The sequence below is a fragment of the Fulmarus glacialis genome, unplaced genomic scaffold (genome assembly GCF_000690835.1).
Source record: "Fulmarus glacialis isolate BGI_N327 unplaced genomic scaffold, ASM69083v1 scaffold37990, whole genome shotgun sequence".
NCBI classification, from domain to species: Eukaryota; Metazoa; Chordata; class Aves; order Procellariiformes; family Procellariidae; genus Fulmarus; species Fulmarus glacialis.
The window spans coordinates 17,851-30,935 of record NW_009188960.1 but is presented as its reverse complement, the minus strand read 5'-3'; the positions used below and the strand labels follow the sequence as shown (position 1 = coordinate 30,935).

General features: G+C 40.8%; 1 protein-coding gene across 1 annotated transcript; it reads left to right on the top strand.

The window, feature by feature from the left end:
- Nucleotides 1-3: 3 nt before the first annotated feature.
- MRS2 (MRS2 magnesium transporter) lies at nt 4-10,970 on the top strand (the record flags this gene model as incomplete). The annotated part of the gene is made up of 11 exons (XM_009580500.1): nt 4-37; nt 175-248; nt 1,772-1,808; nt 2,424-2,536; nt 3,002-3,175; nt 3,856-3,986; nt 4,680-4,796; nt 7,527-7,679; nt 8,742-8,859; nt 9,624-9,737; nt 10,863-10,970. Coding segments are annotated over 11 exons (1,173 nt in total), but the record flags the coding sequence as incomplete, so codon positions are not given.
- Nucleotides 10,971-13,085: the final 2,115 nt, after the last annotated feature.

Below are 13,085 nucleotides of genomic sequence, written 5' to 3'. Positions count from 1 at the left end.
TGCGGTGTCGGGCTCCTGCCCGGGCTCTGCTGGGCGGGTGTCAGGTTCGCAGGGGCCTTCTCATGATCGATGCTTCTGTGCCAGTGCCTTATGTAGGTGGCTTATAGCAGGGCACCGCATAATTAAAGGCAAAGTGCAGTGTGCTGGAAGTAGAAATGTCTTGTCTTTCTTCAGGTAAATTTTATCAACGTGCCACGACAGAGGCCTCCCAGGCCACCTTGGCTAGCGTGTCTCCTGTTTTTGCAGTGGTAAGTACGTGCAGGCCTTTACATCAAGGAGGGCAGCTTGTGCAAGATGGTGGTGCTCTTTCATTTTTTTTTAATTAAAGCATCATAAAAGCAGATGGATTAGTCTCTCAGAGAACACGCCAAGTTCTAAATTGTTGGTTTAAGGTATTCTGACTTGGGGACCAGTTATGGTATACAGGATTCATCAAGATGTTTTTCTAAGATCCAGCGTCTGCTAGAAGTTCTCTTGCTTTAATTGTGAAGGCAGCTCAACTCTTAGAAGTGCTGCAGTCAGAAGGTTTCTTGTTAAGCTTGTCAAAGCTTGCTAATGCCTTTTAGAAATATTCCTGTGCCTTGGTAGCTGCAATTCTAAGCAAATGTAGGATTTGGGGAAAAACAAGCTCTCTATATATTCTTTTTTAAAATGAGTCTGAAAGCCATTTGCAAACTGCTCGATTGACATTATTAGTGCGTGTGAGGGAAGGTAAGGCCTCCTTGTTGAGAATGAAAAGCATTCTCCAACAAGGTGTGTGCAGCTAGGTCCTTGTGGCCATGTAACCCCTGTTGCAGCTCTGCTGGAATGTATGCTTAGGTATGTTTAATGCACAGAAAGTTATTTTTAAAGCCACTAATATGGATTTAAGCTACATGGCTCGAGCAAAACAGCAAACTTTCTGATAAACCAAACATTGCAGTTTTTGCAATGAAATAATTTTACTAGGACGTACAAGTGTTAAATGAATAATCTGAATGACGGGTGCTAAGACAAGAAGGATTTATGTGTAGGTTACTAGCTCAATAGCATGTTAATGCAATACTTGACATGGGCACAAGGCTTAACTACCCAATTTGTGGTACTCTTTACTTTTTAAATTTTATTTGTAAATTTTTCAGGTTGCTCCAGAGGAAATAGCAAAATTTGTAATCCGAAATGTAAGATGCCCTGCTGATCTCTTCTCTCTGGCACCCAGTGATAGGCTGCCTGGGAATGGTTCAAAGCTACGCCAGGGGAGGTTTAGACTTGACATGAGGAAGCATTTCTGTACTGAGAGGGTGCTCAAACCCTGGAACAGGCTTCCTAGAGAGGTGGTCAGAGCCCTGTGCCGTCAGTGTTGAAGAGGCGTTTGGACAATGCCCTTAATAACTTGCTTTAACTTTTGGTCAGCCCTGAAGTGGTCAGGCAGTTGGACTCAATGATCATTGAGGGTCCCTTCCAACTGAAATAGTTTATTCTATTCTATTCTATTCTACTCTGAGTCTGATCCTCTGTCAATCACCTCCTTCCCAAGGTTTACGTAGGAACATGGTCATGCAGATGACACTGGTTTTGTTTGGTGTGTATACAAATACAGTGGAATATATGGCAATTTGGTGCAATATTTTTCTTAATTGGGATGAAATGTGAAGAGAGGGCATAAAAAGTTGCTTTTTCTTAACAAAATATTTTCTATTTGACTTCTAGGCAAGTGCAAACAATTTTAAAAATTGATTTCTTGTTTTTTAGTAGTTTTGTGAAAAAAATTTTTTTTTTTTCACTCCTTTAGATGAAGCTTGACAAAGAGGGGAACACTACCTATTTTGGTGAGTTTTCGTTGTAGTTTTGTTTCTTTGTTTTTTGTTTGTCTTTTTTACTTGTCCAATACAGAAAAGCCCAATTGGGAATCAACATGGGATAGAAAATTATATTTGGGATACTTCACTGTGTTTATCTGGGATGTTGCGATGTTTCCTCTGTTTTGCTGCCTTCTATTGGTCTTCATAGCATCTTTATTGTTAGAATTTTTGTATATTTTTAAGTAATATTTTGAAAATAACGTATAGCATCTCTCACAGGAAGGTAATTTTTAATTTGTCTTTTCCCTTTTTAACCAGCATGCTACTTTCCCTGCCTTGTATTTCCCTTCCTGTAGGATTACATGTGCTTTCTCAAACGAGTCACTTGGTTTCTGACGTGAAATTAGTTGTCATGGCCAACTTTTTCATTTATATCTAGGATTTTTCTCTTTCCACTCAAGGTACAGTCTTCTAAACTTTGTAAAAAAGAAATTACATTGAGGAATCAATGGGAGGAAAACTATTTTAAAGATAGCACAGCTTTTTTTTCTTTTGCAGGACTTAGTAACACACTAAAATGTAATTTCAGAACATATATGCCTGTCCCCTAAATGTCTTCATCTAAAAATATTTTTATCATAGAAAAGAAGAAAACAGAATTGTACCAAGAATTGGGTCTTCAAGCTCGAGATCTAAGATTTCAACACCTAATGAGCATTGCAACTAGGAACAACAGGATCATCGTGAGAATGGAGGTAATGGTTTCCCTGTAGCTGACTGTAAACTTGAACCGAGTCTTATCCTCCTACCTGCATTTTCTTGCATGATTCTTTTAATACCAGCTTTCTATGACGTGCAGTCCAGCAGTAAATGTGTCTTTGGAGCTCTACCTAGCGATCAGAGGTATGGGTTTACCAACAGTACATATTAATGACCGTTTTCCTAGTTGAGCACAGGAGAAACATTACTAACATTGTCATAGAAGTAAAGGCTTATGAGGAGCATCTTCTCAATCATACCACCACTAGCACAGTGCTGTGTCTGAACCATGGGGAATCCACTAGTTTGCAGTTAGCATGAGATTCTGTTATTTTCCTGCCTGAAAAGACATTTGAAGAGTGGCTTTATCAAAGCCTAAATTATCAAATGCACTACAGAGTTATGAGAAATCTTCAGAGAATTTTTTTTTTCCAGACTCCTACATGTTCTGTCTTTTTCAGTTCTTGAAGGCTGTCATAACACCGGAGTTTCTTCTGATATTAGATTATCGTAATTTAAATCTGGAACACTGGCTCTTCAATGAACTAGCGTCTCAGCTGGCTGGGGAAGGTCAACTAGTTACATATTCCCTGCCCTTTGAATTCCGAGCCATAGAAGCAATCCTGCAGTACCGGGTGAGCTATTTCATTTTTATTGAAATTGTTTTGGAAGTCATTGCTTCATAGAAAGGACAGTATGATTTTATTCTTGTGTTAATATTTATACATACACATTTGTATATGTATTCCGCACTTACTGTAGGAGCTCTTTTTTGGTTTTGGCTTTTGTTGCTTTAGTTTTTATGGTTTTGTGTGTATGTGTGTTTCCATTCCCTTCCCAAGAAAGTGCTAATTGGATGCGATGGCTTCACCATCATTTGGACAATTAAAAAACAAATCGGAGTACCTTTCTAGAGACATGCTGTAGCTGCAATGGAAGTCATACAAAAGTGCTGAGGTTTTTGGCCTCTTGGGCAGGAGTCAGATGATAATGATTTCTAGTTATCCTTAAAAATCTATGCTTGCTAATGCTAATATGACATTTCTAACAAATAGTGCTTTAGCTTTATCAGCCTTATTGGCGTGGTTGTCACTGGGTTTCAGCTCAGTGCAAATCACCTGTATAAAATACTGTATTTTGCGCTGGCTTTATCTTGTAAGTAGTATCCCTATAGCAAGTATTTTCTGGGCATTGGAAAGCAGATTGTGTTAACTGCCTATTACTGTGAATTCTGTGTTCAGAGACAGGAGTCAGTTGCCCAAGTCATTCTAAAGGGATTGCTTTAATTCTTATGAAGGATCATGTTGTTATCTAGATCAGCAAACTGCAGGGGAGACTTAACACTTTGCAGCCTCAGATCCTTGAGACACTGGAAGCTCTAGTGGACCCCAAGCTTTTGTCTGTGGATAGGAGTAAACTACACATTCTCCTGCAAAATGGCAAGAGGTAAATAAGAGTAAGCTGTGAAGAGACTAGAAGATGACCATAGAAAATTATGTGCAATGAAATGTTAGAAAAATGGTATCTAATACTAATTTCCCAGGTTACTGTAATGCTGGATTGTGCATCTTATTTGTAAATGTAAAAATCGGTAAACGAAATACCTCATGATACGGGGAAAAACAGAAAAAGGGAAGTCTATTCCGAGTTGTCAGAAATACAGTCGAGCTTCTTAAATAGCATCTGACAGAACAAAATAATACCTAAGAGAACAAAATAACATCATGAAAATGTTCCCCAGAACGTAAAACAAGATTAGCCTTTGGATCTATGCTTTAAGGTTACCAGTACTAATATCCTGGTACCTTCATGTATTAGCCGCTCTGGTATGACAGTGCGAATATGCACTCGCTACATGCTCACGGAGTGTTTGTTTTTTCTGACCTACGAATATATGTAGAAGACGCATCTGAATCCCTTTTAGTATGTGTCTGTAGCTCGCTGGTCCCCAGACAGATCACTGCCACTGCTAAGTGTGTGGCCTGTAGAGAATTTTTTGAAGGAGCTCTTAGAACCCTTACAAGTCTTCCCTGGCCACTCTGTCTAGTGAGGGTGCTGGCTGGCAAACTCACTTAGAGATTACCTTTGTGCACTGGAGCCAGTGGGGATTACTTGACCTTTTGCCTGTTCTTTCTTCAGCTTGTCAGAACTGGAAACAGATCTTAAAGTTTTCAAAGAAACAATTCTGGAGATCTTAGATGAAGAAGAATTGATAGAAGAGCTCTGTCTGTCTAAATGGACTGATCCACAAGTATTGTATGTATATTTTAAAACCACATACTTTTTTTAACAGTGTGTTTTGTTTAAGGAGAACTTGAACGCTAAACTGGGTGTTCCCTGCCAAAAAGCAGAAAGGAAAAGACTTTCTAATTTTTTAAAGTCCTCGTGCTTCAGAAATCATTGTATTTGCCATTTTGGAGAGGGACTCCATTAGCACTAGTCGTATTGTGCAGTTTCAAATAGTATAGTTCTTGGTGTAACAGGCCAGCTCATCTAGTATGTAATGGGATGGGAGCAGGACGGCAGGAGGAGGAAAAGCAAATTAACACTTTCTGGGAGAATTTTCTTCAGTTTCACCAAAAAAACGAAGAGGCAGGTTTTAAGGCTTGTCTTGAATAGGTTAGACATCACACTTCCTTTGTTAGAAGTGTTCTGAACACCTTGCTTCTAGCTTTTTGCTCACCAGCAGAACCTGAAGGAAAGAGGCCCTGGAGCAATCTTGTGCACCTGAAGAGCAGCATTTCAGGAAAAATGTACGTGCAGAAATAGCCCTATTGCACTCTCTCAAATTCTGGTGAAAGATGGCACACAGCAGCAGCAGCAGTCGCTTTAACAAAAACTAAAAAGCAAAAAGATAATGTATATCAGATCCCAATATGTTTTGGGCTGCATTGTATTTAAATCTTGGGCATACAGACATGTTTTATGTTTAAGCAGATAACAGAAACTACCTTTCAGGGTCCTTTGCGAAGTTGCCGAATAATACTTTTGCCTAACCACATTGCATGTGGATATTGATACTGTTCACACAGTAGCATGGGTTTGAAATCAGGAGATAGTTTCTTGCCCTGCAGAGCTTACTCTAAATGTGCAGCAGAAACTCAGTATTCCAGAAGTGGGATGCGGTTTGCATTTCTAATGCATCTGCTGGAGCAGTATCCAGAGGGCTCTGAATTCCAGCCTGCTCCTGAGCCAGCAGCTGGTCTTGGTCCTGGTTTTGCTCACAGCCTTCCTTTGGACTTAATACAAGCTGCTGGCAAATCTCTTCTTGCCTCATGGTAGACAATGTATAGAGAACATCTAGGAAAGATACCAAGGTCACCTTACACTCTCATGTCAGGAGAAACCTGTCATCATCCCTTCTTTCAGACACCATTGCACAAGGGTAGAAGTGGTGGGAGTTTGTGTAAAGCGTGCTGGAGCCATGCTGCAGGATGCAGTGAGGCAGTCCATGCACGAGGCACACCAGGAAACACTAGCCACGAGAGCATGTTTGGAGGCAGGCTGGCAACTGTGTGGACAGCTCTTTAGGCTTCAGGATTGATGCAGGTGATGCCTGGTATTTGGTGAACTCAAGAAGCCTGAGAAGGTGTGAAGGAACCCATTTAGGCATATCGGTGCTGTCAGATGAATGGTTAGCTGAGCCCAGAAGGACAAGGTGAGGCAGGCATCGTATCCTTGTGTGAAGGGATGGCAGACTGTCAAAGACTCATGAGACCGATGGAGGCTAGTTAATGAAAGCAAATCAGATGGCAGTTGTTTTCAAGTCTGTATGCCTGTTGTTTCCCTTTGTGTATCTACAGAGGAGCCGTTGTAAAGATACTCATCAAGTAAGACCTTGAGCTGAATCCGTAATACAGCAGATAGTGCTCGAAGGCTTTCAAGTCTGCAACTCGTCTCATCTGCATGCAGTAGAAACCTCAAGGACCGAAGGGCTTTAAAACCAGCCTAGCTAACTCAAAGTTTCTGCCCCATAAGAGAGAAGCTAGGGGCTCTGTTAAAGGTCCTCAGGGAGCTTACGTGGGTTGATTCTTAAGACATATCACTTATTTTCTTGGAAAACCATTTCAGAGAGGTTCCTTTAACAGTCAGCAATGACAGGAGGAGATTCTTTAAAAAGTTTAGTCTCTTTGGATAAATGAGGTCATACCACAAAAGAAAAAATGATGGAGAATCTTCCTGGCTTTGCTGCTAGTTTCCAAGCCTTTGTGGATCTCGGGTGCTGCAGCTTTCATCTACACAGCGAACAATGGAGTACACCAACAGAAACATACATACCTGTTCCAGAGAAGGCTGCTGTTATCAGCAGTCGGACCATGAAGTAGGGTGAAAGTCTCTCAGAGAGACTTCACTTAGGAGAGCGGCATCTTCCATTTGATGCTCACTATTCAGCTGCTTCATGCTCCCAAAACGTTTTGCAGAAATTACTGTGTATAGCTGAAACACCTTTCAACTAAACTATTTTAATATACACCTAAAACATCTCCCTCACCGTGTAATTGTTTGTGTGTTCATTTTTGGTTATGTTTTATTCTTGGAGTTTTGGACTGCACTGTTACCAGCTTCCACCACTTGAGGGCACCAAGTAATTAAGCATCTCCTTTCAAAATTGTCAGCACTTTATAATAATGTAATAATAATATAAACATTTATAGTAATATAAACTTTCATAACTTTCTTTAATATCTGAAAAAGTAAGATTTGTGGTCTTGTGCGTGCCTTGAGCACATTGAATGCTAACTGCTCTACTCAAAATAATTGACTGCCTATCCGTCAGCTGATCAGATATAAAAATATGCCTTTTATTTTAAACTGTTGGTATTGATGGAAGTTCCTCACTGAAAAGATTGGATTTTGAGATCTAGTGTCTAACAGCACTCTTGTTGGCTGTTCCCCACAACTGTTATGTGCCTTGTCTTAACACATCAATAATACACTTCTATACAACATGTAGCTAACCAGAAAAATACAAATTGTTGCTCACAGTGAGGAGAGTACATCTGGGATTGACCATGCAGAGGAAATGGAGCTGCTGCTGGAGAACTATTACAGACAAGCAGAAGATCTTGCAAATGAAGCTCGTGAACTCAGAGTACTGATTGACGACTCAGAAAGCATAATCTTTATCAACCTGGACAGGTTAGCTACCCTATCTGTTGGACTGCCAAAAGCTGAGCAGAATTTAATGCTGCCTAGTCTCAAATCTGCCTACAAGAAGCTGCATTGCACTTTTCTTATCAGTGAACTGGATAAAGCAAAGCATCAAGATTCCCTAATTAGTATGTGCATAAATCTCTCTAGCTAGGCATCAGTTTTCCCTAGCTGGAGAAGCCAAGGTTCTCTAGATCCTTCTGGGGAGCTATTCACTAAAGGAAATGTCTGCAAATTTAGGGGTAAAATAAAATTCTACTCAGGAAAGTTTACTCTTAATTCAGCAAAACTGAATTATTGAAGAGTCTGGCTAGGCTACTCAGGTGTTCGGTACAAGTTGCATTATCACTCTATGGAGTGATACAAGAATGCATAACTTTGGAGCGAGTATTTCTCTGTATGCTACAGTTTTCACTACTAGTCAGCATTCTTGATGAAAAATAATTGTAGCTTGCATTCGCAAGCACATGCCACTCTGTCTTTGTGGTCAGTGTTTAATATTCTCTCTCCTCTTTACTGGGGAGTTATCTGTAGAAGCAATTGGTGGATGCTGCATCAGGAAACCACAAAAATCCTTTTGGGGAAGACTTGAATATGGAATTCTCCAAAACAGGCTGAAGTTTATAGTCTGCAGCATTTACCAACTCTACTTCTTTGTAAGTATATTCATTTGCAAGGTAACAGTAAATTTTTGTTTCTTGTGAATATGGACATAAAAATTCCAGCCAGTTAGTGGTGAGAGAACACAAATTTCCATGGAAATTTACTGTTACTCTGTGTATATACACCTCTAAGAAGTGAGCAATACTGGAAAGTCTGCTGATGATTAAGCAGAACCTGCTGCTGCCTTAGAGGTATCCTGATGCAGTAATTTCAAAATGATAGCCTCTTCATCCTGTTGTTTCATGAGCTTTGTCACTGGGTTGCCTAATTCCAGCATGACTTCCTCTCTTTCACTATTTGGTTTTAGTGCGTGCTGTATGGAATTTGAGAATTTAGGCAGCAAATCAATTTTTGGGTTCCCCTTACAGATGTTTCTCCCTTCTTTAGCCACCGTAATGTGATGATGAGGCTGAACTTGCAGCTGACTATGGGGACTTTCTCTCTCTCTCTCTTTGGACTCATAGGAGTTGCATTTGGTATGAACTTGGAGTCATCTCTTGAAGAGGTAAGGAACGAGTGCTGCTTTTATCAGTGACATAAAACATGGGCCCTACTCTGACAGTGCATTTTATATACAGTGCAACTTCATTCTTTCCATAGGTAAAGCTCCAGATTTATATTAGTGTATGAACATAATTTAGTCCAGTGATTCATGTGTTCTTGCAGTCACTTTTTTGTAAGCAAATTACTGTATGGCTAACTGCACAGTATTGCAGCCTTTTTTCTATGTAATGTCCATGGAAAAGAAACGGGAAGACAAATTTATGGTTGTATAAGAACTGACTATAAAGCAGTATTTGGGTTTCTTTAATGATCTCTATTCTTCTGAAAAGACCAGCTTTGTCTTCCAGATACAAAGTATCTGGCAAGCAGCCAGGGCATTTCCAGCACACCAGAGGAAATACTCTACTGTCAGTTACATGTTTATACCTAGACTGGAGGGTACAAACTTAAAATTGCACATGCTATCTTTAAAACAAAAAAACCCAAAGCAAAGTAAAGACTTCTTCCTTTCCAAATCCATTAAATAGAAGGGTTGAATTTCCAAACTTCCCAATGAAGGAAGGAAAACTTCATGGGACAGGAACAGAATACACTAGGGTGATTCCTAAATAAAATGCTTTGCTATGAAACAGCTGTTGATAGTAGAGAGTTTACCGCTTCCTCCCATAAAGGAGGAGAACACTGGTGGGGAGTAAGAGGTTATCTTTGGATAATCCCTTTTCTGAAGAGGGTGTTGCATGACTAATGGGAACATTCTGTCGGTAGGACCCCAGAATATTTTGGCTGGTGATGGGGATTATGTTTCTGGGAAGCGGTCTGATATGGCGACGCTTGCTTTCTTTCCTTGGGCGGCACCTAGAACCTCCACTACCTCCTCACGTACGTATGGCTAGCTAGGGTTTCTGCTTCAGACTCTGCATGTACAGTCCATTTCTAAAGCAGGAAATAAGCCGTTGTAGAGGGGTGGGCCACAGAGCATGGGGGAATTCAGCTCAGTGTCTGCTCCTTGACAGAGGAGAAGGTTCCCCCTAGCTGGATTGAATGAGGGGGGAAGCCCCAGCACTGGCGAAGATACACTTGAGCAGTAAGATACTGCTCACTGTTGCCAGAAGGGAAGCTGCAGGCTGTTCCTTGAGACATGCTGTATTTACTTTCACCTGGCAGCCCAGGGGAAGCTGAAGCTAATGGTAGAAGCAGCCCTAATTTCCCTTCTCAGCTGCTGCAGCAGTCTGTTCATAGTGAGGGATGTAACAGATGCTGCCCTCCTCCTCCCACCCACATACTAACTCTGGATCTGTAGTCCCTGTCTTGTGAAAGAGAAGGTAAAGATAAAAGGATGAGGACAGGTACTAGCTGCAACATCTCTCTGGAGAATGATGCCATGGTTGTGAAGTCCTGACTCCCTGTCCGAAGTTTGTAATGGCTCCTCACATACACACCAGCTGTCTTTGCCATTGATGCTGATGGCATCACAGAGCCCGATTGTACCAAGCTGTATGAAGATTTCCAAGGAGACAGTCTTCAGATTAGCAAGATTTTGTTTGGGTCATTTTCCCTGTTGACTACCCTTTCTTGTCAAAGCTTGTGGGACTGTATTGTCTACCTCTATTCTGCACTCTAACATTTATAGCAGGGAAGTAGCGGTGGATTCAAAAGTTAGGTTGCTACAAGTGACGAAAGAAAGGGAGACCCAGATAAACTCCCCTTCTTCCCTCCCCTCCCTTGCCACTAAGAGGCAGATAGAAGTAGTTTGTTGTGGATTGTTGACTATGGCTACAACTAACTGGATTATCCTCAAGTGTTGCTCAAAACTTAACTCCAGCACATACTGACTCTCGTTTGGAGAAATGTACTGAAAGAGATTAGGGAGGGAGAAGCCAGAGAGAGTGTTCTGAAAATCAGAGGAGAAAAATCAGGGTTCAGGCCTCTCTGAAGCTTGATTTCCTTCTGCTGCGTATAGAGCAGCTTCTCATGTAATCACAGGCTGTTTTGTATCTTGTCTAGGTTCCTGCAGTTTTGAAAAAATCCCAGCCAGCAGCTGGAAGAGTGGAGATAAAGAACAACCTTAAAGCAGAAACATTTGGGCTGAGCAGAAGCACGTTTTTGGAATGAAGAGACTTTTACTGTTACAGCGTGGACTTTGGACACTTTCCTTGCATTTGTTCTTCCTTACTGGAAACTGCAAGAATTTCTAAACTTGCTAATTTAATATATATTTTGTGCCAAAAACTTATGGTGAGATTTTAATGCTCACACACAAAAGGAGAGAAACAAAAGGGAAAACAGTGACATGCTTTCCACAGTAGTCTCACCTCCACCCCATGTATGTTCCATTAGTTTTCTGTATCACTTATATGTACTTATTTTTGGGGCATTCTCATTTCAAGTGTTTCTGTCAAATACTTCTTCACGTAATGGCCTTTCTTAGAGAGAACAGTATTTTCAGCTTAAAGGATGACAGCAGTCAGCATTCATCAATAATTCTGGTTCTGAGCTGCAGATTTAGGAATCTGAGCTCAAATGTCAAAGAAAAATCCACCCTAAAACTCCAAAGCAAAAAGCACACCTGCATCTCTTGTGAAGCATCACCTCTAAATTGGCAGTAACCAGAAATAATAGTTTCCCTTACTTTAAGTGAGCAATAACAGGCTTTGAAATGTAGCTACTTATCTTGGGTGTTCCTGAACAATTAATGTAGGCCTAAAACGTATGCAGTTTTAGTAACAGGAAAAGTGGGCCTGTTGATAACGTGCAGTTGTGCTTGCCGTCTGCCACTATTTCAACACGCATTGATATAGCTGCAGTTTAACAACTCCTCATGTTGTCATAAGGACTGATTCAAATGCTGGTAAAACTCGCCAGACCAGTTGTTGGTTTCTCTTAAGCTGGGCTCCGCTTTCTCTTTTTTCTCTCCAAGAAGACAAGGCAAAGCATGGACTAGCCTGTGCCACAGTAAGTAGCTGGGTTAGTAAAGGGTGTGGAAGCCTGGTGTCCTGTGATGGACTGAAGGAAGGAGTAAAATTCTTATGCCCGCTCTTTGTGTTTTTTCTTAGGACTTACCTCTGAACTCTGAGGGCGTAGTTCTCCACTGGTTTCTCTCAGTCTGTAGAGGGAGCATGAAATCCTTCTAAATCAGGTCACAAACTGTCTTATTTCTTGTTTGGGTTTTTTTAACCTCTCTGTTACATACAGTGAGTAGCTCCTTAGGTGCCACCAGATAAACCACTGTACTGGCAGGGGTTGAAAAGACAGTAACTGTAGCTGTGAAGATTTTTACTCAGGACTAAGGAGTCAAAAATGGAAATAAAAAGATACATAAATTAAAATTATGCAGGCCTGTGATCCTAGTTTGGTTAAAATCAGTTGTATGTAATTATTTTCAAACAGTTGTTCTTGCTCTGTGTGTGATTTCAACTACAGATATAAAAGGCATGAGAAGGTGAGAAAATTAATGGGGTTTGTAATGTTTTGAGTTTTTCAGCTGAATTTTTTGCAGCCGTTTTGCTTAGCAGGTAGAGATGTAAAAAAACTCTAAACTGAGCAATCCAGTGGAAAAAACAATGGCTCACATACCTTGGCTAAAGGTATAAACCCCAGGAAAGCCCAGTGCAGGAAGGGGTATGGATGCTGACGTTTACAACCAAGTTGTAGTTGCATTAGGCCAGGACTGAAATGTGTTGCTGCAGCTGTTTGGGAAGCTTTCACTGTCTTTTGTGCAGAGAGGCTTCTGTGAACTGTATTGACTCCTCTTCCTGTACATAACTGACTTAAAGCACAAATAAAAGCACTGAAAGACAGACACATCTTTTAGAAGACTGCCTTTCTACAGATATATGCAAATATTTAATGGTTTTCTTACAATTCAGGTAATCAAAATACATTGTTCTGGTTTTGGCTGGGATAGAATTAATTTTCTTTCTAGTAGCTGGTATAGTGCTGTGTTTTGGATTTAGCGTGAGAATGATGATGATAACGCACTGATGTTTTAGTTGTTGCTGAGCAGTGCTTACACTAAGTCAAGGACTTTTCAGCTTCTCATGGTCTGCCAGCAAGTAGGCTGGAGGTGCACAAGAAGCTGGGAGGGGACACAGCCAGACAGCTGACCCAAACTGGCCAAAGGGATATTCCATTCCATATGACATCATGCTCAGTTTATAAACTAGGGGAGTTGTCCTGGGAGCAGCAATTGCTGCTGGGGACTGGCTGGGCATTGGTTGGCAGGGGATG